General features: G+C 48.7%; 1 protein-coding gene across 1 annotated transcript; it reads right to left on the bottom strand.

Moving 5' to 3' along the window:
- FAM131B (family with sequence similarity 131 member B) lies at positions 1-27,403 on the bottom strand. The gene is made up of 7 exons (XM_055807183.1): positions 27,109-27,403; positions 6,662-6,771; positions 5,175-5,210; positions 2,553-2,646; positions 1,728-1,925; positions 1,266-1,409; positions 1-846 (listed from the first exon to the last, which is right to left on the bottom strand). The coding sequence occupies exons 1-7, from the start codon at positions 27,134-27,136 to the stop codon at positions 308-310; spliced, it is 1,149 nt and encodes a 382-aa protein (XP_055663158.1). The 5' UTR covers positions 27,137-27,403; the 3' UTR covers positions 1-307.
- Between the last annotated feature and the right edge of the window lie 358 nt (positions 27,404-27,761).

Below are 27,761 nucleotides of genomic sequence, written 5' to 3'. Positions count from 1 at the left end.
GTATCCACAGCCAAGACTTTGTATTAAATAGATTTAGAAACAATTTACCAATCCAGATCTCTACAAGCACCTCATGTGTTGCCCAGACCAATGAAAATCAAACATGTGTGCCCATGGTCGAGGGGAGGAAGAGGTCTTCATGTGTCAGTCACTGAGATTTTCCTCTTGTTTAAAAAAATAATTCAATGTCAGGAACGGAAGGTGTGTCTGCTTAGAAGTATGGGGAGCTGGAGAGAAGAATCCCTGTAATTTCATTCCTTGCTACCCCTCTCTTTGTTCAGCAGTGATAAGAACTTCACTGAAAGCATCAGTTATTTGTTTCTCCCTCTTCCTCATCAAAGGACTGCACCCCAGAGGAAGTAACATCTGAGACTTTGCGGCTCAGTGCAGCATGTTCCATCTCCTCTCGAGGAGACAGTGATTCCAGGTCCCGGCACACCGCGTCATCCTCCTCTGGAGAGGGCTTCTTGTTTAGGAGAGGAGCCTTCTCCAGCCGTGGGTTCCCTTCATCCTCAATGTGGTCCTCCATGTATGTGCTGGACTCAGCCCCTCCCTGAGCAGTCTGCAGGGGCCACACATGGACCAGCCCCGTGCTCTGGAGGAAGTTCTGCTCCTGCCGCTGTTGCTGCAGCTGTTGGTGCTGGAGAAGGCTGCTCTGAATCAAAATGCTTTCCTGAAGGTTCGTCTGGGACTCATCAAAATTCTGGCCTAAGTAGGAGCCAGTTGCTGGGGAAGCAATGAGGGACTGGTCACTGGTCTCCCAGGCGTCGGATGAACCTAAGCAATACATGCCCTGCGAGACGTAGGAATGAGGCCAGCTATCATACTGCGTCTGGGCAATATGCTCTGCAAGCAAAGGAGGGAAACAACACACGGTCAGGCTCTCTTGAGGCCAAGCCGGCTCATTCGGGCAGCCTATGCGAGGCACTGCACTGTGCAGGGTAGACAAACCCTTTAGAGGGGAGCAGGGTGAAAAGAAAAGGCATTTCTAGGCAGCAGGCAGAAGAACTCTATTATACCCACAGCTGACTGCAAGAGCTGGTGGTTTTCCACAGCCATGACCAAAAAAAGGCAAAGGAACTGGGCTTTGGAGCCTCCCTGTTACGGTTAGATTCCTTGGGCAGCTCCACAAATAGGTGATGTCTCTGCTAGATCCCAATCCCAAAACCTGAGGCTACAGAATAAAACAGGGCAGGGGGAAAGAAACATGACAACAAGAGCAGAAAAGGGATGTTTCAAGATTAGGAAGAGGCACTGGAGCTCACCTTGGCTCTCCATCAGCTCCTGGTAGTTCTCAGAGTAGTTGCCTGCTGGGTTCTCCTGGTTTGAATTCACACTCACGTCCTCACCATCCATGGAGGACCAGGCCATGAGAGTTGCCTCGGAAATGGCAAATTGCTCCATTACTCCTGTGCCAAAGGAGACGACAAGATGGAGCAGGGATGTGTGAAAGCCTCCACTTTTCACCACCCTCTTTAACATCATCTCTTGGTCACACTGTCCCACTCACTCCATCTCAGCAACATCACCCACCCCCCACCAGGCCTCACTCTCTTCACTTTGCATTCCATTGGTCATACTCCAAGCACAGTCTCCCTCTTCGTCGGCCATCTGAACCACCCACAGCCTCTCCAGAGTCTTCCAGGTTCCTGCACTTTGGTCTCTCAGGGGTTGTGCCCTGGGACACCCCCACCAATCCAATGGACATGCCAGAAAGCCAGCACTACCTGCGAGGAACCGCGCCTCCTTTTCACCATCACTCAGGTCTGAGTAGGCGTCAGCATCTTTGCGCGCCGTCTCATGCGTGTGCTGCTGCTGCTGGCTGTTACCCTTGCCCCAGCCTTGCCACTCAATCATGTGAGCCACGCGGCCTTGGCCCATCGCCGTCGGCTTCGTGACATGGTCCTTCATGCTGCGAGATATCCCTAAGGGGCCAGACATCAGAAAACAAGAAGGGGCTATTACACAGCTCCAGGGGGGTCTGCCAAGCTCATTGCCTCTCTTGGAAGTGGAGCTTCTGCCCTCCTTTCCTGACCGGGCTCAGGCCAGGGTGGTGGAGGGGGCGGGTGGGGGGGGGGGGGGCGTTGTGTCTCCCACCCTTCACTCTATCACTCTTCAGGAGAGTTTCTCCATCTTTCCTTGGACTGGCTCTCAGAAGGGCGGGAAAGGGAAACCTTAGATATGAAAGACCATTTCCTTCCTTGCCTAGAATCCATTTAGGACAGAGTTGGGCAGAGGGATGAAGCCTGGAATGAACAAACTTAGAAACAGAAAATGGGGTTAAACCCAGACTGCTTGGGGGGAAGCAACGGAAGATGTCTGAGCAGGGGTGCATGGTAAGAAGCCAACGGGAGTAAGGCAAATGTGTTCTTTGAAAGGGCAACAGCAGAGATTTTGTATCTGGAGCCATGGTGGTGAAGACTCCTCTATGGCCTCAGGAAGGCAAGAGTCAGAAAGGAGCACTTGGGGGAGCAACAGAGAGGCATGGGAAGAGGCACAAAGGCCTGTGGAGAGAAGCTGCCAGGGATAAACCCAAATTTTGAGGACCTCACCAGAGAAAGATGATTTAGCCAAAGCCCCAATCCCATAAGCATTGGAGTTGCGTTTCAGCTTGGGGAGGATGGAGGTCGTATCTTCCATGGAGAGCTGAAAAGAGAGAGAATATGAAGAAATGATATACAGGGAGGAGAAAAGGAAGTGAAGTGAGCAATCAGTATAAGGATTCCAGAAGGCAGGGGGAAGATGAGGAGCAGAAGCAAGCAACAAGAAAAAGAGCAAAAGAAGGGAAGAAGAAATTAGAGGCTATTTAACCAGGACCGAATACTGCACAGCATTGGGACCGAGTGAGGCAAGGTCAGTGAGAGAGGCAGAATCAGGCTGCGAGGAGCCTCCTTTGGCTGCTACCCACCCTCCGCTGATGTGCTGCACTGTTCCAGCTCTTTGTTAGAGATGCAGGACATGGCTGGAGGGCAATTCAGGGAGCTTACAGTGGGGACCTGACAATGGGATACAGTAGCGCATCATATGTGCATCATACTACAGATATTAATTTTTATATGTTATTTTTGGTTTCCATCTCTTCTCATATGATCTCAGTAAAATGAAAAGTGACTGTAACAGTGATGTGCTCTGTTTCAAGTACCTACAACTACCCGTAAAGAAATGAGGTCTACAGTTCTGCCTAATTTCCTTTACCCTTTTCTCTCTGTTCATCCTCAGTCCCTGAACAACAAGGAGAGGGAATTATTGGGAGGGGCAGCACTCCCAAACATCATCATAAACCACAGTCCCTCAAGATTAATCCATCAGGCTTCTTCAGAGAGGCCAGGCACTGCATATGGGACTTGGTTTTCACAAGGGCTAAACAAGCATTGCTTCTGCTCTCCATTTTCAACCTTTTGATTTCAGTCAAGTCCAGCATGTTTCAAACACAAAGATACTGAAAAGTAGTGACTGTGACACTGAAAATTTCAAATCCTGACATGAAGCAAGCATTTGGTCATAGGCACAAACCTCACAAAAGGTAAGCGGAGCATAACTGGGTACTCAAATAGTTGGAGGCAAAGGCAGGCTTTGTAAAGAGCGTGAACTGCACATAAACCCCGGTCAGCTGCCAAAATGTGAGAGACGAGTTTGCCTGGAAGTGGAGTGAAAATGCAGCAGCTCAGGCACCCTGTAGCTTTGGAGCGAGGAATGTGTGAGTAACGTGTGAGCTGGAGAACTCAGAAAGCAGGGGAAGAACAGTGAAAAGTGAGAAGGCAGCCCTTGCCCCACGGTGCCTCGCCGTTGGTGACGAAGCTGGCTGCAGAACCCCACCTGCGCCCCACCAGCCTCTGGCCGCCCAGTGCCCGCTGGGTCCTTTCCAGCCAGCCCGGGGGCTGCGCGGTGAGCCACCCCGGGGGAACGGCAGGGAACCTCCACCGCCCCAAGGCTGCAGAGCAATGGCAGGAGGGCAGGAGTGAACGGGACAGGAAGGGCATTCATGAGCCTGCTTTGATACCAAAGATCTATGGAACTACACCGAGAAAGAGGAAGAGCTGCATTGTGGAAGAGCTCCATGGATTCAGAATGGGTTGGAAAATGGGAAACTGCAAGTAAGGAAACTGTCTTCTACTATCTTGAAGGAAACATGACCTTGTGTATCTGGCTTTCAGCTAGACAGAGGTGCAGTGAGGAAAAAAAGTGACATATTTCTTCCACGTGGTCGCTGCATGCACCGTTACTTTCCTGCACAAGTTGTTTCTTTAACTGAGCCAAGGCAAAAGATCCCAAGCTGCCAGTGCCACAATGAAAGATGTCAGTAGGGAGAGGGATAGTTAAAAATGTAAGTCCCCTTGATATTCAGCATCCCAAGAGCTTTCAAACCACAGAGAACCAGAAAATTACAGCCATTGAAAAGTTTTGAAAGTATCTGGAATTTGAAAATACTTATACTACCAAAAGCAGAGCATCTAATCCTGCCTTTCCAAGTGTACAGAACTATCAAACTGATTTATGTGAACACATTTTTTAAGCCTCCAGAGAGAAAAAAAAGTTTGGTAGCACCAATATGCATTATTTCCTTTTCAGGATCCTAGTTTTGCATTAGTGAAAAAGAAAGAAAGAAAACCATATTTTTTCATGGCGTCAGTATTAAGAGCAAAAGGAACACATGTTATTAAAATGTTTGTTTGTTTCTTCTTTCACTTGCTAACTAAAGTAAACTGGTGCCAACCATCTCCTCCAGGGGACATTAAGGATTCTTTTACTTCTGTATGTAACGGCAAAGAAGGGATACATTTCTCTCAGACTTCTGGAGAAGATCAAATGATGCTCTAATCAAAGAATACTGATTTTTTAAACATGCTGGACAGACACCTCTTTTACCTAGCAGTGATATCTCAAAAAATAGAAACCTCAAAAGTAGAACACATGAAGTGACATGCATTTGTCCCAAAGAGGACAATGACAATTTAATAGCCACCTGCAGATCTAAATACCTGCCAGACAGCAAAAGACCCAGAGGCAAACGAAAATTCATCACCATCCCCTGAATTGTAGACAAGTCCCAGAATTTCAGTGGCAGTAAAGGCTTCCAGTCACATTTCCATTCTGGTATCCACTGCACCCACTGGCAGACAAATCCTGGTCTTCCTATGACTAGAAATTTGAACAGTGGTGTGGAGCATACTCACATTGATACCATCCCAGGAGAAATCCGTCCGTGTTTGCTAAAGAAAGCAAGGAACGAGATCGTGTTAGTGCAACAAACAGGCTGCAAACAGCCCTGCATCTCCATCGCCACAATCAACAGCCACTACCTTATCTGATTATGTGAAAAAAGAGTTGTGTCTTTCAAGTTGGTTTCATTCCCTGCTGTTGGTTCTGGCGTCTGTAGGTATCACGGTGCCTGCAGGTACCCAACAGGATGACACAGGGAGCCAGAGAGAAGCAAGCACCTTCCCTTAGAGGTCCCTTGCTACAGGGCGCAGGGCTGGCACCCCTGCGCAGGTGCTGCATGGCTTGGAGGCAAACAGAAGGAGGAGCTACACCACCTATGTATTTTGAGTATAATACAGCCAGTTACAAAATTATTTTCTGTTGAAATTATTTCCTCTTGTAGCTTTTCAGTTTGTCCATTCTGACCCACTTTCCTCTCACAAGCTAGAGCAGTTTCCCACACTGGCCGCTACAGCACCAGCTCCCAGTGCCTTTCCTTCAGCCACCAGGACTCAGGTCACAGCATCATGGTTTGGGGGATGCGGACATCCAGGGAAATTTAGATGAATCACTTACACCTATGGGATCCACTCACATAAACCAAAATGTTCACTGAGGCATAGCGTACGCTCATTGACTTTCAGATCCACATTTGATTTAACTGCATTTTCCATACAAGGTCAGGCCCCACAATTTCTGCCAGGATTCCATGAACCTCCAAGTCTCTTGAAGTTATGTTCCAAGCCAACAAGGTATAATAAGGAAATTAAAATACCTATACATTAGCATTTTGTAAGGTTTTGCAAATGGGATGTTGTTGGGTAATTTGTGAGCATTATTTGTGATTCCTCAAATATTATGTGTTTAAAAGATCTGTGATCTTTTTATTACTTGTGACTGCATACCCTGAACCTTACATAGCTGAAAATGCAGGTATCTAAGATTGCAGAAGCCACAATAATTCAGAACAGCAAACGAACCAGCCCTCGAGATACTGCATGGTAAATCAATCGGCAGTGAGTTCCTAATGAATGCATCCCTAAAGACCAAAATGGAGACAAATGTGTTTCTTCAAAAGATTTTATGGCTGTGCTGCAGAAGACAGGACAGACATGCTGCCGGACATTTCAATGAATCCATTATTCAAGGCATGCAGATCTACACGCTTGTCAGAACTGCCACATTTTTTCCCATGTTCTGTGCCATTCCAGTCATGAGTGGTTAAAAGCACTTTCATTTGCAAAATCTTACTCACTGTGGATATTTCGAAGGAATGATTCAACTCTGCTCAGTGCAAGCCAGACTGCACAGACACAAAGCTCTGAAGCTCTGCCCCTCAGGTGTGCACCGGCACTCCGGTCCCCTCCCGGCTGATGCCTCAGGGATGCACAACACCCATTTTCTGGGCAGAACTGAAACTTTCTGATCCCCCTGGGTAAGTGGCTCTGGGACAGGCACTCACCTCGGTGGAAGGTCGATGGAAGCTGCTGCCGTGCAGTGAACTGGTGCTGTCCATATTGATTTGGTCCACATCTTTCAGTCCTTTCCAGTCCACTGCAATCACCTCGTTTCCTGTGGGAACACATCTAGTCAGGCTTTTGAACGTTACCACAACTTGTCCTAGCAGTCTCAAGCCAACTCAGCTCAGCACACAGGAGAATTGCTGAGTTTAAGGCCACAAAAGCCTTCAATCAGACCTTCCAATTTTAATCAGACCACTTGCACATTATCAGCTATTATATTTCACACACTTTTCTCCATATTAAGACCAGTCATTTGAGTTTTTCTCAGGCATAATGTATGCTTGGCTAAATGACAGCTCCCCAGACAAAAAAAGCATCTAGTCATGATGTGTGACTGAGAAAGAACCAATTCTTTTGATATCCTGTTCCAATATTAAACCATCATCACTTTAAAAGGCATTTCTCCTTTATAATTTGAATCAGTCTGACATCAACTTAGAGCTGCTGCTGCCCTTGCTTTGCCGTTCTCAGCAAGATTAAAGACCCTTTTAATACCTGCCATTACATTTCAGGAAAGTTAGACATACACTTGCTTTTCTTCTTGACAAACTAAACAGAGTGAGATCTTTAGGTTTCTTACCATACAGCATCTTTCCAGTCCTCTTAATAAATCTGCCTCTTTAAAAGACATCTCAATTTTTTCAGTTCTTCAAAATGTGGACATAAAAGCATACACAGTAATATATGTACAACTAAAACTAGTTGCTTGTGACTCCCCTTGACATTAACCCATTGTGGCGCAACCTCACAGCAGATCCCAACATCCAGCCATTGTCCCCTCAGGCCAGGGTGCACTTTGCACAGCTCTCCAGGACAGTCCCCTGCACAAAAGCAGAGCCTGTGCCCTTTGATTTTAGATGCATTTTAATACAACTTAAAGGATCAAGTAAAATTAAATATTAACGACATAAAATAGAAATTATAATATTGAATGAATAAAGATAAATAATGATATCATTAAATAAGATCAAATTGCAATAAAAGTGAGGCTAAACACAAAGCAGCACCCGTTAAACAGCTGGCCACGCACGCAGGGCCGCTCTGCCCAGCCAGCAACGCACTGTGCCTGCAGCCTTCATCCCACCCTCAAACTCTGCTGCAAGCTATTTGCTCCCATGTCACGGAGAAAAGATTGTACTGTGTGTGAACCTGAGCCTTTTAGAACCTGGCAAGAAATACAGCTCCTGAAATGATCATCTGTTCCTGGGATCAATTCAGCAATATCTAGTCTATTTGCAGCACATGCCATTGAATGTGAATGGTTCTATTTTCATTGGCTTTTAGCTTTTTATTTACTCTTTATAGCAAATTTCTCCTTCAGAGACATATGCAACCCCCCTTGCTCGTTCTAGCAGCTCTGGCACGTTGACACTGGCTCACCACTGCGCTTCCCCGGTAGGAATCTTCTACCAGGCAAGAGATGCTGTACTCCACCCTGCACAGGCTGCAGGAGCTACCTAGGCACTTACAGGTGGGAAGCCTGAGGCACCCCTCAGCTAGAATTCAAAACGCAAAAAAGTAATTTGGTCCCTTAAAAATGTAAACATGGTGAGATGAAAACCACCAGAAAAGCAATCTCGATTTGAGTTGCACTCTACCACATCTTCACATCCCACAGCTTTCTGCTGCGCAAGATCTCCCTTTCTGAAAGAGCCAAGGCATATCCTCCCCTTCACACCTGAAGCATGTTTCTGTTCATCAGGATAATCAGAACCAAGTGCTTTAATAGCATCCCCCATATGCCTTTGACTAAGCTGAGTAAAGCTGCTGTTCTCTAACTTGCAGGGAACTTAAAACAAAAAGGAGATTCCTGCACTGTGTGCTATGGAGGTCAGACACAGCCAGGCTTGGGAGGGGGCAGGCTGTGGCTATGACAAGCACCATGAGGGCCACCTTCCAAGCTCATGGTCTTCTTCACTCATTTGCTTGACAGCCACGTGTGTACATTTGGCTTTACTGAGTTTAGTTATTTATTTCTACTTGTGATTACTACCAACCACAATCAGCTCCTGAGCTGTAAGTGTAGAGCTGAATTTGCATTAAATTCTGGTCAGATCACTTGGCTCCTGTCTGCAGGCACCCCCCTTTGCAGGGTGTAATTTTAGGTTGTGTGGCAAAAGCTGGGTTGTGTGTCCACCAAGGAGCTCCAGGAGATGACATTAGGAGGGGGAGCCCCAAGGGCACCCTGCCAGGCTGCTTCCCAGCACAGGGACCACCAACCCACCAAAGGATGATCTCCAAACACCCAGCAGTACAGTAGCAGGTGGGAACCCAAACTATGGGCTCACAAGAAGGGATACCCTGTCTGGGCACCTTAGGGCTGTCCCTGGAGAGCCACAACCCCAGGGTCCAGGGAAGCCTGTCAAGATCAGTCAGAGGGAGAGGCTTTCAGAAGCAGCTCCATAACCAAGGATGGTGGTTGGTGGCTGCCCAGGGGTATGGGACCCTTCATGGGATGCAGGAAAGGAGCATCTGGGGATTGCATTAGATTCATGTGATGTTTAGGGGAAGAACAATGGCAGGGAAAGGGAGGGATCTAGGTGGTTTGGGGAGAAACAGATGTGACAAAATCGATAAAGGGATAAAAGGGGCTGGTAGGATGTAAATGGGCTGCTGATGGGTACAGCTGTCTGGCCATGCCCTGCCCTTGGTTGTGCAGTCTGCCTTGTCCTCCTGTTACATTCCATTTCTAACCATTTTCTGGCATGAAGGAAGCTTTATTCTGGGTGCATGTGTTTCATGACAGAGGTCCAAGCGCCAGGAACTGGACAAACCAGGTGAAATGAACTGGCGTGAGTGAGGGCATGTGAACGAACATGCGATCGCAGCCAGAACGAAGGCAAAGTGCTCTGGGTGCTGGGTGCGTGCTCGGGGTGAGGCTGCGGGAGCTGGCTACCAGAGGGCTTGGGGAGTCCCAGCCAGTTGTCATAGAGCTGGGGAGGGGGGTATCTGTGAGCGAGGGGTCCGCACCAGCAACTGCAGCATGGCTGTGGCTCCGGAGGCTGCTACATCCGTGTGCCAACAGCCCAGGAGACTGGGATCTGGGGGCAGCTGCTGGGTAGCCCTGGGGCAGGAGGGATCCATGCTGCACGTGGTGGATCTCCATCACACTCAACCAGTGGCAGGAGCAGGATGAGGCTGTTGGTGCTGTTTATGTGAGTGCTGAGTCCATCTGTGCTGATCTGTGTGACTGGCATGTATGCACGTGTGCATGTGTGTTTATGTGTTTGCACACCAGGAACACCGGCTGTGCCTGCAGCAGCCTCACCTCCGTTGTGCTGCCAGATCCAGCCCTGCACATCAGGGTGCCCAGGGGAGTGCACCAGTGTCTCCCAGCAGGTCCGGGGACATCACTGCTCCCCAGCCTCGGCATCCCATCCTGTCAGGGCCAGCCTGGATGGGAACCCCGCTCCCTCTGGCCAGGGAGTACCGCTCAGCTAGCCCACCCTGAGCAAACGCTTCCTTTATCCTGCATAAAGCCCAGGCACCTCTACCTTCTACCCAGCCGTCGTGGTTTAACCCCAGACGGCAACTAAGCACCACACAGCTGCTTGCTTGCTCCCCCCGCAGCAGTATGGGGGTGAGGATTGGGAAGAGGGTAAAAGTCAAGGGATGAGATAAGAACAATTTAATAATTCAAGTAAAATGAAATAATAATAACAACAAAAATAGAAACAATAGCAATTATAATGAAAAGGAGAGAGAAGTTGGGAGAAATAAAATCCGAAGGGAAAGGGGAAAAAACCCAAGTGACGCCCAATAGAATTCTCAACACTGATGCTGACAATTGCTGAGCGGTGCCCAGCCGGTCCCCAAGCAGTGATCCACCAGCCCACACCAACCCCCCCCCCAGTTCATATACTGAGCATGGCGCTCTATGGTATGGAATATCCCTCTGGCCAGCTGGGGTCAGCCCTGGCTGTGCCCCCCGCAGCTTCTTGTGCCCCCAGCCTGCTGGCTGGCAGGGCCTGAGGAGCTGAGAAGTCCTTGAGTTGGTATAACCACCACTGAGCCACAGCCGCAACCAGCCGCGGGCTGCCAGCACCGCTCTCAGCCGAGCCCAAAGCACGGCACCGCACCAGCTGCTGGGGAGGAAATCGCCGTCCCAGCCAACACCAGGACACCAACTTTTGACTATCTTCCCCACCCCCACCCCACCCCCATTTGACAGGAGTTTCTTTTATTTCAGTTTTGCTCTGTAAAGCTGCAGCTGCCAGCGCTGCCCCATGGCACCAGCAATGTGAGCTGGGCAAAGCCAGAGGAGCTCTGGGGGCGCTGGATGGAGCGAGCAGGGCAGAGCTGTGGTGGGCGCCCTGCTGAGCTGCCGGCTCCTAGCGTGGCCCGAGACCTCTTGGATTTGGGGTCCAAGCAAACCTGCTAGGGCTAGAAATATCCAACTGTTGGTCCAGGGGTGTCACCTGTAAGATTTGGCTGTGGCTTAGAATCAAATACCTCTGTATCGGGTCTCCCTTGAACAGGGAAGGGGTAAAGGGGAGGAGGAAGGAGCACTGCCAGCAGAGCACATCTAGAGAGGGCAGGTACAGGATGGAGTGAAGGTGATCGGGGTGAGCCGAGGGATCAACAGAGCTTGGCGGGACAATAAAACTGGAGCTAAGAGCAGAGCAGGAGCCTCTCCCTGCAGGGGCAGCCCCTGCTCCTTCCCTCCACGCTAGCAGGGAAGGGCTGGGGCACTCTGGCCACAGAGCCCATCCAGACAGTGATGCCGGGGAGATGCCACCTCTCCAGCGCAGAAGGCAGCTGCGCAGCAGCCATTAGTGCAGGTAGCAGTGTCGTGCATTGCTTCATCTCCATTTACCCCAGGTCTTTTTGCTGTGCTCTCCACTGTTTCTGAACACGGTGCTGCAGCCCCGCTGCACGCCACCCTGGCACACGGAGCAAAGCAGGCTGCAGCCCCGCTCGGCCAAGGCGCTGCCAAGACCCCCCCACCAAAGAGAGAGACCAGCCCCGTGGTGCTGGCTCTCAGCACACGAGATGTGACAGCCCCAAAGGCTGGCAAGTGACCGCCAGCCTCTGCTCTCACTCCTGCTGGCCCACTGGCAGCTCCCACCAAGCGTTAGTCTGTGGAAAATATTCACGTCATTCTGGCAGATGGGGCATCAAATGGTTGAAGGACATTAACATCAATTATTTGTCTCAAAGTCCACACCTGTTCCATAATAGTAGAACTAAAGGCTGATAAAAATGTACTTATTACTGTTTTTCTCCAGTTGCAATATCTCATCTATGTAGACAAGGCAAAAGAGTGAGCAATATGTGCTCTTGCATGCACGACAGTCATAAAGACTGCATAATTACTGACAATTCTTAGTCTAAACAGTTTTGCAGATGCTAAGAAAGAAATACACTGCGAGAAAATAACTCTTTAATATCTGTTAAATGCTTTTAAATGCAGTACTATCTGCTGAAGAGTTACAAGATCACACGCTGCGGCTGAGAAGCAGCTCTCTGGGTTCCGAGTGGCCCTGGCCCTGGGGCGCTGTTACTGCCCATCCCTGGAAGCTGGGCGCGGGTCAGTGGGCTTCTCTCCTCTGCTAGAAACAGCCAGGGCAACGGCAATCCGCAGGCAGGGAACATCAAGTTCTGCTCTGACAGACGAAAGGAAAGAAACACAGAAAATCAGAAGAAAGTACGGACGGTGAAGTGGGGAAAAAGAAATGGAAAGCAGTACATTATGTTGTAGCATTGTTCTCATCCAGCCTCTTTCTCCCCTGAATTAGTACGGCGTTTTGCTTTGGTAATGGTATGTTTCTTCTCCCATATGATTTGTTTTCTCTTATCCATCTTCAATTCCAGCTTCTGTTAATCATCGTGACTATTCCATTTGTAACTCTGTCATCAGTCACCTCTTACAGAACAGTATTTGCTCCGCTCCATACAAAGCGGATAAGCATTCTAAAACACGAGTAGGTCACAAAGCTGGTTTTAAAATGGGATTTTGACAAACATGTGCTACTGAATTCCTCATTGAAATGTTCTGAAAGGAGACGACGAAAGTTGAAAGATAGCTGGGTGTCTCATTTCCTTGTCATCATTTCTGTATGGTGTCCATAGAAGGGACATAAAGGGGTTTTGTTTCCATTGAACTTTTTAAAGATTTCTTGATTTAAAAAAAAATAAATATTTGTTTTGGAGTTTTTTTAACATCACCAAATTTATCCTTGCTCTGGAAGACTCAGTAGATGACTGAAGAACAAGTAGGAAGCTAATTACATCAAGCAATGAGATAAAACTCAAGCAGCTGAAATACATAAATACATTAAGCCACACTGCAGATCATGGTTGCTTTGTATTTTTAACACAAATTTGATAAAAAAAACCTCTGACAAACACTCATCAGAAAAAGATGTCTCCATCACAACTGAAGTGATGTTCCAAGTGAAGTCTTCTACACCTCTGAGGGAAAAATATCATCCCTCTTTCTGTTACAATACTGTTGAGGTAAAACCCAAGACTCATTTTTAAGTCAGGCCTTTCTAAATAATAAAGATGAAAAACACTTCAAGAGGAAAAAAGATGGAGGAAAGAGAATACCCTTTTCCCTGCATTTTTTTTTGTTGTTGTTTTGAGGGGTTTTGTTTGTTGAGCACTGTAACTTTGGACTCTCAGTTATTAGAAAATGTGTGTACTAAGCATTCCCAAGCAATATGGAATATTGCCAAGAAATAATGACCGTTTTGATGAATGCACTGGGAAAATCCAAGAAGCCATCTGGATGTCTGTACCCCACCTTGCTGATTTAATGTTACTATTTTTTTCCTGTTTCAGTAGCTCATTTATTTTGCCATATACTTTATCATGGAAACACAGAATTTCTTTGTTGGACATATTTTAATTTTCTTTGCATTTCTGTGATCATCAGAAATCTGCCTTGTTTTGAATTACTTATTACTTAAGCTAAACAAGTCCATTCTCCTTGGGCTTCCTCTTGACATTTTTCTCAATTCCTAGTACCACTGTGTATTTGTTGACATTATATTTGGTATCTGTGCCTGTATTTTGTTCATTTAACAAGATACATGCTTGAATCAGGCATCTACATCTATGCAGAAGCCTCTAATAATCTATTTTGTTGTAACTTTTGGGCTGGATGCTAGCCATCATCTCTAATTTGTCTTCTCTAATTTGTTCCACACTAAGAAGACAAACACAGTTTTAGAGTCTTAAATTCTGCTTTTTCCTTTGTGACATAACGCTGGTGAAGATGTACACCATCCGCCAAACATGTATTTGTGTTGATTGCTTTCTGATGTGCCATGCCAATTAATGTGAGAAGAAACATATTAATTAAACAGTGAATTCGCAGCACCACTATTATCCACTGTTAGCAAACTTTCTTCTGGTTCTCAAGTTTTACTTTCCAGCAGGGAGTAGGAACATTATCATTCGGTATTGGTAGCCAATGTTAATGTTGGTAAAGACCAATATTTAGAGTAAATGGTTCAATTATTCTTTTCCATTCCTTTCTTTTCCCTGAAAAGAAAACAACAATTGTAATTGCAGTAATTATGATCAGTCTTTAAATTGTTCTTTCCCTAATATCAATTTTCATGATACTTGTGGGAGTGTAGTATCTTTGTCAAACACAACATCATTGTGTCCTGCCAAATGTGGTGGAAATGGAAGCAGCTGAAGCTCCAGGGAAGGACTGATGGACGGATAGCATCTCCACAGAAACACCTCCCTGCCTGCACACTTTACAGAGCCAAAGCCAGCCAAGAGGCCAATATCAAGGAAAGGAATGAACCTCTACCAGGAGAACTGTCTCTGAGGTGAACATCAGATGGAAGCACTGAAATCCTCCCGGGTAAAGCTGCGAAGTCCACCAACCTGAGTCACTCACATAGCTGTGTAAGTATTCCAGCTTGTACTGCGTAAGGAAACACAGAAAGGAGCTGCTGTTGGCACCTACCAACAGAACCACCTGTGGAAGGCGAATAGAAAAAAGTCTGTTTTCCTGGATGGAGAGGGCTGAGCAGGCTGGTGCTCATCCAGGCACAGAAATGTCTTGGTCGCCACAAAAGAGAGATGTCTGAAATCTCTGATCAACAATGAAAACGCCTACAGCTCTGAGATGTCTGTAAGATTAGGAATCAGAAGGGCAGTTCACCAGGTCTTTCCTTTGGATTTGGGTACTCTACATTTTTTTCCAGACCATTCTGCCTCTTTCTGAAGGTAGGTCCCTTTTTAGAGCTGCTTAGGAAATAGAATTAATGAACAAAGCTCCAACACCAACATTTTTCTTCTTGACTGGTAACATTTTCAAACCAATACTAAAGGCTACTGCGGAGCGTGCCCTTGCCACCAAAAGAAGCTGAGCAGAGCGCCCAACATCAGACACGGGCAGCTCTGCTCTGAGCATTTAAGCTAAGGAGGTACCGCAAAACAAAACACATCCAATTAACACAATTTATAAAAAAAATCTCAAAGCCCTGTCTCATCTGCAGAACAAGCATCAGCCAGCAGAAACAGTGGGACGGGTTTATCCTCATTCTTCGCTGCTTCTCTGAAGTGCAGAGAATGTGTCCCCAGGGGCCATGGTCAGCATAGCCAGTATGATGACGACAGCAATGTGAACCAAGGTAGCAGCCTTTTTTTCCTGGCCTACAGCCAACATTACAGAAGTAATATGCAGCAGTTGCTCTCCATATGTATTTAAATTTTAATCTCTGTGGCCAGCATGTCACATGGGCACTGTCCTAGAGCATAAGAATACCTGGAGTTGTGACATCAACGTCCCACAGCTTCATCTCTACCAGTGGGGAAGAAGAACCATCCCGAATACTCCTCAACCAGCAGATCCCAACACCCCTTTCTCATCCCAGGGATGCCCTTGGCCCCTCTCCGCAGGGTGGGCAGCACCACTGCCAGGGTGGTGTCCACAGGCCAAGGCAAGACTCCATGGCTGCGCCTTTGGGCTCACTACCATTCAGAGGGAGAAGCAGAACAAGAGCCTGCAGGAAGCACCAGCACCTGGGGGCAGTGACAGCCCAGCAGTTCCAGGCTCCACTCTGCTAACCTGTCCCCCCTCAGCTGTGGGGTGTCACTCTGGCAGCCCCAGAGTACATACAACCAGATGGCTACATCCTTCTCCACCGCAGCCATCGCACCTGGGCACAGTCCCCATCAAGCATCTGGCTCAGGAACAGCAGCAATAGTCAGTGCCAGCCAGGAGGCACTGAGACTGCCGCCCCCCTCCTCCAAACACAAAGCGTGGGAGTCTCCAGAGGCAGTGATGCCCTAGGGCATGGCAATGGCCTCCAAGTCATGGTAGGTTTTCTTCCAGACAACACAAGGCACTCCATGGGAGGCAAAGGGTAAAAGGCTCTTGGTGAGGGGCTCTTCATTCTCCTCAAGCCCCTCCAGGTGCTGGGTGTAGAGGTGACACAAACTTCTGTCTCACCCCTCTTCTTTCCACTGCTGCTCTCCTCATTATCATGCCCTTGTTTGCCCTGAAGAAGCTGGTATTTCCCAGCTGTATGGCTGCAGAGGACAACTACCTCAGCCCATGAGATCCCAGCCAGACGGTGGGGCAGGATGCAGCTCTCTGTGCTGCAGAGTCCTTTATCATTCAACATCAGGAATCTTCTTGTATATCCACAGTTCCTCAAGGGATAATCAGGGCTTCCCTTGCTGGGCCTGGGACACTTCTGAATTGACTGCTTTCTAGCCCGGGGTCATCAGTCCTCCAAACAGTGAAGGATGGAAGTGGTCACAACACAAGCAGTTGCCCACCTCACCTGGGGGACACCACACTGGGAGGAAAAGGGAAAAATTGTTACCTCTCCTGCCTCCTTCCTCCATGCATCTCCTTTGGAGACCCAAACCCTTGTCTTGTGGGCAGATGGAGAGCACACTAGTGGGCCAAACATCTCACATCCCTTGAGAGAAGACAGAACTCCTCCACACCCCCAGAGAGGGCCACTTCAAGCCATGGCTGGACCCTCAAAGACAGCCAAGAGGGCAGGGCTGGCCTCAGCTGGCGGGGAAGAATGAGATCATTGCCATCTTCCTCTGGGAAGGGCCAAGCCATGAGACTTCAGAACAGTCCACCCATCTCTGCACCTTTGGTCGCTGCGGTCAGCACTGAATTTGAGATCCTTGGCCAGTGGGAGGATGGCCCCTGTCTTTGACAAGACTGACCAGCCTCCAAGAGAAAGTCCTGGACTCTGGATGGTCTCTTCTGGTTCAGACAGTCCAGCCCGGATTGTGCCTTCCCCCACCACCTCTGAGAGGTCTATCATTCTACACCAGTGACACAAGAGGTCTCTTGCAAGACTGCCTTGAACTACTGGTGTTTTACAAGCCTCTCCTCAGAACCTAGAAGCTCTCTGGAGTAATCAAGTCCCTCACGATGACCGACAAGGGGGAGTCTCCCTGTTGAGCCCCAGCTGTACAGAACTCACCCCCAAGCGCAGGCAGAAACCTCATCGCTGCAGCATCACTAAAACTGGGGACCCCTGGGTCTACAGCCAGTGAGTCTGGCCAACCCCATGCTGTTTGCCTGGTGTACAGCATAGAACACTCACATTATACCCCCATCTCCTACCTCAGGTGAGTCCCACAGGAGGGTAGTCCCCCCCAACACCTGGCTCCATGGAGATACCTCTCCATGACCTGTCAAAATCACAAATGACCTCAGTAAGCCCTGAGCAATGCCATGAGCTCCCTTGAAAACACCTCTGCATATCCACGTGTCAACTGCTCGACCTCCTCCCCCTTACACCCAATTACAACACATGGTTGTAGGACCACTCATCAGGAGAGGACAAGGTATCCTGGTGGCCAGTTTCTACTCCAAGCTAATTCCATGGACCATGAGGAACATCAGCTGGAAAAATCCTCCATCAAGCAGAAGGCCCAAGTTTGCTCACGGGACTCCCCGACTCACGTTTCTTACGCAATGGGAGTGAGACTGGTGCCTCCGTACATCAAGCCTGCCAGTCTCCTGGCTCCTCCAGAGCTTGTTATCAAGATTCTGGCTGCACTTCTCACATCTTCACTTGTACAGTTTCCATCCCAAGATCTACTAAATTCTGCACCCTCCTCATCAACTTCCCCATTTCTCCCCAAGCTGGCCACCTCCAGCTCCAGGAGGAGGAAAACCCAAGGTACCAGCAACTAGCAGTACTATTTCTGTTCCCTTGTTCTGGGCAGGGCATCACTGGGCAGCATCTACCAGTCCCTGGACACCATGGAAATGCAGGGGTGTTCTGCTCGCTGTTTCTCTCTGGTGCCTTATTTTCCTGGGTTTAGCCTTAGTCTTCACTCTGCTCTCTTTTCTTATTTTTTCCTTCTCCTCCACCCACCACCCCACCACCATCTCAGTGACTTGTCTTTTTTTCTCCCTGGTTTCTTTTCTTCACTCTCTTCTTCTTTGGGGGGGAGGTGGGAAAGTAGGTATTTAGTACTTGTTTGGGATGGATATCAGCTTGTCCCCAAAGTGGGAGTTCATGTCTAAGAAAGTGTATAAGAATAGGGGAAACAGTAGTGATATTTTCCCAGAATACTTGTCCTAGCCTGCCACGATTTACACCTCAAGTAGTTCCTGAGACAGAGATGTCGCCTCTGTATTTAGTCATCTTTAAAGGAGTTTTCTTCTATTCATCTGTTCACTTTTTAAACCAAAAAAAATATTTTAGTACCCACAGAATCCTGCGTCAAGGAGTTCTGCAGCTTAACTCTGCATTGTATGAAGAAGTGCTGGCTTTTGTCTGTTCGAAACTTGCCACTTGCTAGTTCCATTTGATGTATAGATTTTGTTTTGAAACAGATAATGAAAGTCTTCCCTCCTTATTTTCTCCATGCTGCTCATATCACAGAGGAAATTCATTATTTTATAGATATCCATCATAACTTCCCCTAATTATCTCTTTTCCATACTTGAGAAATCCCTGTCTATTTAAATGGCTCCTCACACATAAGCCATACCATACTTTTGATTGTCTTTGCTGCCCTTTTCTGAATCTCTTCCAGTTCAATTATGTCCTTTCTGAAACAGGAATGGACAATCAAGGGCAATACATCACATTCAAAACAATGGCAGAGTATGGATTTCTGCACAGTATAATGCTGTTTCTCATTTTATTCTCTATTCTCTTCCTAATTACTAACATTTGATTGGAATTTTTACTGAGAATTAAGCTACTCATTATAACCCCAAGATCTTGCTCTTGCATGGAAATAGTAAACTCGAAACCTCCATTGCTGCAAATGTAACACTAGAATTGCTTTGCCTGTGTGCATCATTTTACATTTATCTACATCAAATTTCACCCATAATTTTAACACCTAGTCATTTGATATTGTGAGATCCTTTTGCAAAGCTCTGCATACAGCTCTTCATTTGCTCCCCCAAATGATGACTGTCATTATCATACTTTGCTACCTCATTATTTACCCCCCTTTTTCATATCATTCATGGATACACACAAACCTGAAAAAAACATTCCTGTGAAAACCATCCATTTCATCTAATCCTTGTTTGTCGTCTTTACCCAGCCACTTAATAATTTCAGGCGCTTCCCTTTGATTCAACAGCAGATTCATGTCTTGAACAGCCCGAGGCAGGTGACCTTTACAGGGGTGCTTTGCAAATCCAAGTAGACCACCGCCACTGGGTCTCCTTTGTCCCTTCTATGACTTACAAGGCATGATATCCTTAACAACAGTAGCGTCGGTGCTTCCTCATTTGTCCATGCATGCACTAATTCTGTTCTTTAAAGTTTATTAGACTGCTGCTAGGCATATCTAGCCTACAGTTTGCCAGATCTCAAAATAATTTTAAAAACTAGCACCACAATTAGCTACCTTCCAACCTTCTCACACCAAAGTAATTGGAAGGTGTCACAAATCCTAATCAGCTCTTCAGCTCATTCAGCCTCAGATTTCTCCAGAAGTCTTGCATGAATACCGTCTGATGACTTGTTACGTGTCTGCCTGCCTGCTCTACAACCTCATTTACTGAGGCTTTGAATTGAAGCTGATCTTCTGTTGCATACCCAACAAGGAAAAGTTCCACAGGATAAAATTCCACAGCTTCCTCTAGAAGGAACAGATACACAATTTTTCTTTGGTTTTTGTTGAGGTTGGGGATGGGGGGGGGGGGGTGTCTGCTATGGTCTCTGAGTCCCCTGAAGCCTCTTCAGGAGTAACATCATGCACTAAGGCCTCCTGATCACTGCACAAGGCAATGAACGGCTCCCAAAGTAAACATTTAACGTGCCAGCCTCCCCATAGGGTTAACCAAGTCCCTGCTGCCACTGCGTTCCCCACCTTCACAGCCTCCTTGATCTTCCTCTGGCCATCACAGACTCCTGCCACCATCCTGGTCAGCCACCCGAAACTGTCAGGCGTGTCATCCCTACAGCAGTTTTTCCCATGGGGAATGTCAATCCACATGCCAGCCATTTGGATCAGCAAGCTATTTTCTCCAGTTTAGTCAAGATATTTTGCACTGAAACTTCTCCCATAAGCCATGTCTGATGAGCATCTGTGGGTACAGCCACATCTTCCCAGGATACAGAAACCATCTTTTCTTTAAAATTCTAGTCTGCTCCCAGACTGGAGAACTTGCGTCTGAAACTCACAGAGAAACATCCTGATCATCTAATCTGACCTCATTAAAATAAGAGACGCTAAAAGTATCCCCTTTGTTAATTATACTTTCTGTTGCTGTGCTTGAACTAGATTATTTTTTTAATCTTAGTTTTTATGCATTCAGATGACAGAGGACTCAATATAACTCTTAGTAAATTATTTCCAATAGTTAAGTATTTTTACCATTTGATTTTTTTGCCTCATTTCCAATCTGAATGTATCTGCATTCCTTCCATCACATCTTAACTGTTTTCTGCCAGGTTGAAGAGTCAGATGGTTTTGAGGGTATTTTTCTTCACTCAAACACCTAGAGATTGTCATCAAGTCACTTCTGGAAGTTTTCATTCACGGTTCCATGTTTATTTTCTGGCCGTTCCTCAGCTTTGCAGTACTTCTCGAAGTGATAATGAAAGAATTAGGCAAAGCAGATGAAAAATAATTTTTTCACAGGTGCCAAACGCAGAGAAAATATAACCTTCTCCCCTCCTGTTCAATATTCAGCTCTTAACAGATCAAAGAGCCACTTCAGCTTCTTCGGCTGCAGCACCACAATAGTAGCTGTTGACCTACCGATCCTCTGCTCAGATATCTATAAGCCTTTGCAGTGTGACTGCTTTCTAGCACAGAGCCCTGGTCCTGTAAATGCTGCTCACACCCTGTCGTAAGGTACATGACCTTACCTTTGGATAGACTGAAACACGCTGTCTGTCAAGATTCAGTACCCCAAATGACTCAGATTGTTGCACACCAGTGATTTATCCTTTTCATTTGTATTTTCATTTTTAGCAGTTCTTCCAGTCTTTGTAGATTCTACCAAGTTTATCAGCATTTTAGATTTCCCTCAGGATTTTGAGCAATATGTTAAAATCAGATGGTACTGACAACTGTATTGAGAAATGTGGGATCACACAAGAAACAGAAGCTTTTCAGCAATGATTCTTTGTTACTGTTTTGCTATCTATTGAATGTTGATGCCCTCAAAATGTACCTTATTCATATGTTAGACAAAGAATCATGTGGTACTAAGTTGGTTGCTAACCAATTAGTGGTTTTATCTTTTACAAATATAGTATTCTAGATCAATTCCCACGACTGTAGGCAAAGGCACTTCTATCACAGAAGTATTTGGCTGCAGGGAGTCCCATAAAAGTTGTGAACTGAAGTTAGCTTGGCAGGACCTGTTTTGCATATACCCACTCTGACTGGCATATGTTCTTCTGATATTTTATCAGGAATTTTATCAGACTGACAAAACCAAGTAACGAGGTTAAGTTGGGATAGAGCCCCAGCTTTTCACTTCCAGATCTTCCTCACTATTTCAAGATTTACTGAAACACAAAGCTTTAACTTTTTATCCCACTGCTTAAAAATACTTGAGGGCAAGTAATCTTGAACTGGCTGTTGTTAAGTATCAGTCTAAAATCACGACTGCTTGCTGCTGGAGAGCATGTCCTTATAAAATGAGCTGAAAACTCTTTTTCTCCTACTTCCCCCCCAAGAAAACAGGCCTAAAATATTTATTGATTAGTTCACTTTTTCTGCTTCTATGAACATCAGTCTACAGAAGTCAGACTCCCAGCTCAATCACATCAGTGAAATATTACTCATTACTTCCATTTTTCCATCAGCTACTTTGTAATTTCTCGCATAACCATGAACACTGCTGATACCCTTCCCCACGTCTTCTAGTACGGATTCCTTACAAAGCCAGGCTTACGTGACTGTGCTGTTCCTTAGCCCTCTCCCTACAACTTCGAGACCACCAACCTATTTCGGTAACCCTGGCAAGACAGAGGGGGGGTCTCTGACATTGTCACTTTGCACATGCCTCACCACAGCCGGCTGCTGGGCTTGGGAGACGGTCTCTGCTCGGATCCCGACCGGCAGAAGTAAGTTCTTACCCCACAGCTCTTGAGTTTTTTGAGAATGGCTCGAAAGAGAGGCCAGCCTGGGAAGAAGTAGCAGTAATGGAGCCAGACCAAGCACCAGGCAGTCTGATCCAGAGGGAGGGGCGTCCCTTTGTCCCTCTGCTGCATGTGCCCCCCCCCGAGGTGAGAGAGGAAGGGGGTACCCGGTGCCCTGCCAGGTGTCCCCATACTCCCTCAGCACGGCGCCTGGTGGTGGCGGGTTCTGCACAGGGATCTGTGCTCCCTGCCCTCCCACCTGTGTGACCCCCAGAAAGTGGATACAGCCCTAATGTCACGACTCAGTTTCCTCCTGCATGACCCTGTCCTCTTCGAGGCTTCTCCCTCTCTTTCCTTCTTTCACCGACTTGCTTCTGTGTCAAAGGTGGAGGAGGAGGAGGGGGACACCGGCCCCCCGAGAGGGCGTATGGGTGCAGACTGGGCATCTCACTTTTTCAGACCAAGCGTGAAGGCTATCCTTTCCATGCCAGATCTCACTCCACACACCTTCAGATCCATGGGGAAACAAGTAAGGAGGAAAATGAAGGGCATGTTCACCGACAGCCCCTGCTGCCTGCCCCCCTGCTGCCAGTCTCCGGTCCTGATCCCACCCTGCGGAATCTAAAAGGCCTGGATTAGCGGGGGGCTGGTCTCTGGCTCTATTTCTCCCACCATGGATGCTATGAGCCATTTGTTTAGACTTAGTATGGTGCACACATTGAGAAAGCAACACAGAGAGGATGTACTCCTCCCTCCGACAGCACGCTGACGGCTCCTTGGTGGAGGGGAGCCCAGCACCCCAGCTACGGGCACTGGCAAGCCAGGTCTGAGCCAGGGGCTGCGAAGCGAAGAGCACTGCCTTTGGCATCCTGCACAGCAGGTGACTGACACTGTGCCTGAGCTAAATCACTTCAGCTGTCTCTTGCAAAATTGCCAGACCAAAAAAGCATGGGGAGGACTTCAGCTGACAGTGGGGCTGCCGTGGGGAGGCAGCCTGTGGCACACGGTACCCTCAGGAGTCACAGGGAGGTGGTGGTGGGGAAAGGTACAAAGGCATACTAAGGACATGTAAAAGACCTGGGGTCCTCTGACAGAACAGGACAAAAGTAACAGGTCTAACCTGACTCGGAAAGGCAACCACTCCAGGCTTTAGATCCTGAGCATAGGATCACAGGATAATTCAGGCTGGAAGGTACCTCTTGAGGTCTGAGCTCCTGCTCAGAGCAGAGTCAGCTATGTGGCTAGACCAGGTTGCTCAGGGTTTTATCCAGTCTGGTCTTGAAAACTTCAAAGAATGGACACTGCACAGCCTCTGTGGGAAACCCCTTCCAAAGCCTGACATTCCTCGTGGTCAAAAAGCTTTTCCTGATACTCAGTGCAAGCACCTCTAGTTTCTCTTCCCCCACACTCCAAAAGTATTACCAGTTTTTAATTTCTTGGAATATATTTCCACCATTTAATGTCACTTCACAAAACATATTTGCTGCAGGCTTCTGTGCAAAGACAAGAGAGAAATCAGAGGCATCACCAGAAAAACCAGAGCAACCTTGAGCTTTCTATCCATTTTAATCCATTCAAGGAATTAAGAGAGATCCTGCCACACTAGTTAGAACAGCTAGAACTATTAGGAGATGTCTAAGCTGTGGTCAAAGGTACACTTGCAATGCATTCAAGCACCTATGCAGGCCTGAAATCTTACATTTGGCTAACTCAGCTACTGACAGTAATCAAGCTGATCTTTGCATTTAGTTGGCACTCAAATATCTACAAGTTCCCAGCTGGATTTTGCAACCTTAGCTGTCCAGCAGCCTCAGCGAAAACCTCCCTCACGTTCACTGAAGTTGAGTCCCAGGTAGGACGAGAGTCACTCGGCAGCTCCCTCAGAACTACGATGGGCTAACTATCACTGATACACTGAGCTGATGTGTAGCTCCGACCAGAGGCTGGAGCCAGCTGCAGTGCTCACTGTGCAACTGCTACCATACCATTGCACGCACAGCACATGTATGGCATTGAGGCGTGAGTGGGTACACCTGTGGAGAAGGCAACTGGGTATCAGTTTCACCTTTTAAGATCACCTTTCTGCTTTTTTCATACCCTAGGAGATCCTAATCTGATCGTTGCCATTGTGATTTCTGATGTCCTCTATAAGACTGAAAGATGTTATATGACTCTTACTTCAATTTTACGCATACGGAGCTGCTCTGCTATGACCCTCTCAATTACTTTTCCCCGGGGAGAAATAACCAGAAAGCTCATATTTAGGAAAGAAAATGTGAAGTTGCACATCACTAAACATGTGCAAACTATGACATCTAACTAGACCATAGTAAAATGTCCCTGCGGGAGATGGAGAAATCATGTGGCTTGCTTAAAACTGGAATGGAAAAAGGCCCGGAGCAAGCTCAGGGCACAATCCTGCACTGGCCCTTGTGTGGTGAATAAACTAAATGTGACTGATTACAAGCTTTCTATCACTAATTAAAACCTCCCAAGTTCTGAGTTCAAAATCTGCCGCTTGAAAATTCCAAGGTAAAACCAATACAACTGCACCACCCTCCTATCTCTAGGACCTACCTGGTCTTGGAAAGGCAACACAGAGCCCGTCTGTTGAACTGATCCTGCAAAAATCTAACCAGGTGTGCTATACAGCAAGAACACAAAGCTCTACTTGTGCTAGGCTGTTAGTTTCCAAACACATCCTCAAAGCCCAAACCTAACACTTAAAGGCACTCATCCCTCAAAACGGGTCCGAAGGATCCTCCCAATAACTCCAGCAAGGCTGGAGTGAAAAACCTAGGCTGCCAAGTAAGAATCACCCTGACAAACCTCCATAGGTGGGGGAGTCCAAGTAAAACTCAAGGATCCCACCATCACCCAGTCCAACCTCTAGGGCTTGAAACAGATGAAGTCCCCACTGAAGCAGTACCACTTTCACACAAAGCATCAGTCACTATTACTGCTTTCATATCTGACTCCCATAAAGATCAGAATCACGGATGCGCAATGCCCCTTAACACGCACCTTCATAATACGAGATCAAGAAAAATTCCTCCATTAACTACATAAATAGGTCCCTAACGCCCACTGTGGTCTCACCATCTAGAATGAGCACATATTGCATAACCCAAAAGTCACTACAGTATGGAAAGTCCAGTACCTGTACCATTAAGGCCTGTATTTAGGGAATGCAATCTGCAGACAAAACGAATTTTCAATTATCGCTATTCTAACATTTTAATGCATAGATGCTCTTTTGTATTTTCAACTGTGCCCATATATCCATATGACATTTATAAAGATATATAAATACAGTATTCCCATACAGACAGATATATATATACACAAGAACAGTAATTGCAATAGCTCAGGTTACACAAGGCTTTTTTGAAACACAGATTCCAGGTCACAGATCATAAGAATGCTGCCATGCCCAGGAACAAATACCTGTGTGGGTAAGTACGACAGCTCCACCACATCCTGGAGCGGGGAGTGGATCTTACCAGGTGTGCACCTGTTCTTTATCTGCTCAGCATTGTGGGAAGAGGGACCAAGAATTGATGCTGCTAGTTTAAACACACATCGATAAAAGGGGTATAGACAATTTGCCAGCTGACAAGATAATAATGCCCTTGGCAGCATGTGGGTGTGGAGGATATGGGAAAGGCAGAGGCAGGAGGCAATACATGCTTTGATATGCTACAGAGACAGATCCAGGTGAGCCCAAAGAATCTTGAAGGAAAACACTGCAGTGATCTTTGCCATGTGGATGTTACAGAAGACATAAGAGATTTCTTAGGTCATGAGGATGTTTGAGACTGGCAAGAGACACAGGCTAGATGTGGGAATAAATCCCAAAGTGGCAACTGGAGTCTGCAGCGTAAAGTTTGCTGCTGCAGGAGTCGACGGTTCCCTGGAAGTGCTCACAAAGGGTCTGCCCCTCCAGCCAAGGAGCGTCACCCGCACCGGGCTTCGACACAGCCCCTCGGGTTTGTTTCGGGGAGGTAGTTCAGCCGCCTTGCCCACAGACGTCACAGTGCCTATGTGCCTTGTGGAAGGGCTCAGAGAGCACCGTGCCCTACGAGCCATGGTTTTCTCTCGGAGGCCTTTTTGAGTGGCTTGAATGACACATCCCCACGTAACTGATGTCCGTGCATGTGTTTTGCATAGAGGAATTTTCCTGTGGGGAGGAAAGTGTGCCACGGGATGCTGGCTTTGCCTGTCGAGACCCGCACTTAGGGACCAAGGGATATCTCTCGGTACCGCATGTGTGTGGGAGGGGGGAGCTGGGTTACACAGCCCAGCGGCCCGGGATCCTCCGCTGTGAAATGTGCGTGGCCCAGCGGGAAGCTGCGATTCCTTCCACCGCGTCCCCTCGCAGCGGCTCTGGGGAGTGAGGGGATCCGGGCTGGCCCCCAGGGATGCTAACGGCGGGGACGGGAGCCGGACGTGCGGCTCGGGCAGCCCCGGGCAACAACGAACCGCCGCCGGGCGAAGGACGCAGCCGCCGGCCGCACGCTCCGCTCCCGCTGCCGGCGGCACGCCCCGCACCCACCGCCCGCGCCCCGCTCCGCGCTCATCCACCGCCCGCGACCTTCCCCCGCGAGCACCGCCGTGCCCGGCCACGGGCGTGCCCCGGCCCCGCTGCCAACACCCAGGCCGGCGGCCGCCCGCCCCGCCGCGGGGGCCGGGACGGCGGGGGGTGGGCGACGGTGGCGCTCAGCTAATGGCGCTGGTCGGGCCCGGGGCCGGCCGTGAGGGGGCGGCGGGGGACGACCCGCCACCCTCCGTGCCGGTGGCCGTCGTGCCAGTACCCGGGGCGGGGGCCGCGGCCGCCCGAGCATCCTCCCGTGCCAACGCCTTACCCACGGTGCGGGACCCGATGCAGCCCATCACTCCGGCGGGGCTCCGGGGGGAGGCAGCGGCCTCGGCAGCGCGGAGGAGGCGGAGGGAGGCAACGCGGCGGGCGGCTTGCAGCCGGTCCCCTCAGCGGCAGCCGCCGGGCTGGGTCATGGCCAGGTGCGGGCGCGGGGTGCCGCCGCCGGGGCGGCGCAAGCGGGAGGGGACCCGCGGGCCGGGTCTCACCTGCCCCCGCCGCCGCGCTTTGTCCCGCTCCCCTGCGGCTCCGCGGCCGCGGCCCTGCCTCTCCGGGCCCCCGCGCCCGCCCCCGCCTCGGCGGCTGCCGGCGGGGGGCGGCCTCGGATTGGGCTGGCAGCGCCGCTCCCATTGGCTGCCGCTCTCCGCGGCCCGGGGGGCCGGGCCGTGCCGTGCCGAGCCGAGCCGGACCGTGCCGTGCCGTGCCGCGTACCGAGGCGGGCCAGGCCGCTCCTAGCCGGGCTGAGGCGTGCCCGGCCGGGCCGAGCCGAGCCGTGCCAACCCGGGCCGGGCCGCCCGCCCTCGGGGAGCGCGGACCGGGGCGGCGGCGGGCGGGCGCGTTGCGGGGCGGCGCGGAGCCCTCCCGGCCGCCGGGGAGCGGAGCGGGGCGGGGGCTGGCGCAGGTGAGCGGCGGGGGGAGCCG

This window comes from Falco peregrinus, chromosome 6, assembly GCF_023634155.1.
Source record: "Falco peregrinus isolate bFalPer1 chromosome 6, bFalPer1.pri, whole genome shotgun sequence".
NCBI lineage: Eukaryota > Metazoa > Chordata > Aves > Falconiformes > Falconidae > Falco > Falco peregrinus.
The sequence above is the reverse complement of the archived record's forward strand: the minus strand, read 5'-3'. Positions and strand labels throughout refer to the sequence as shown.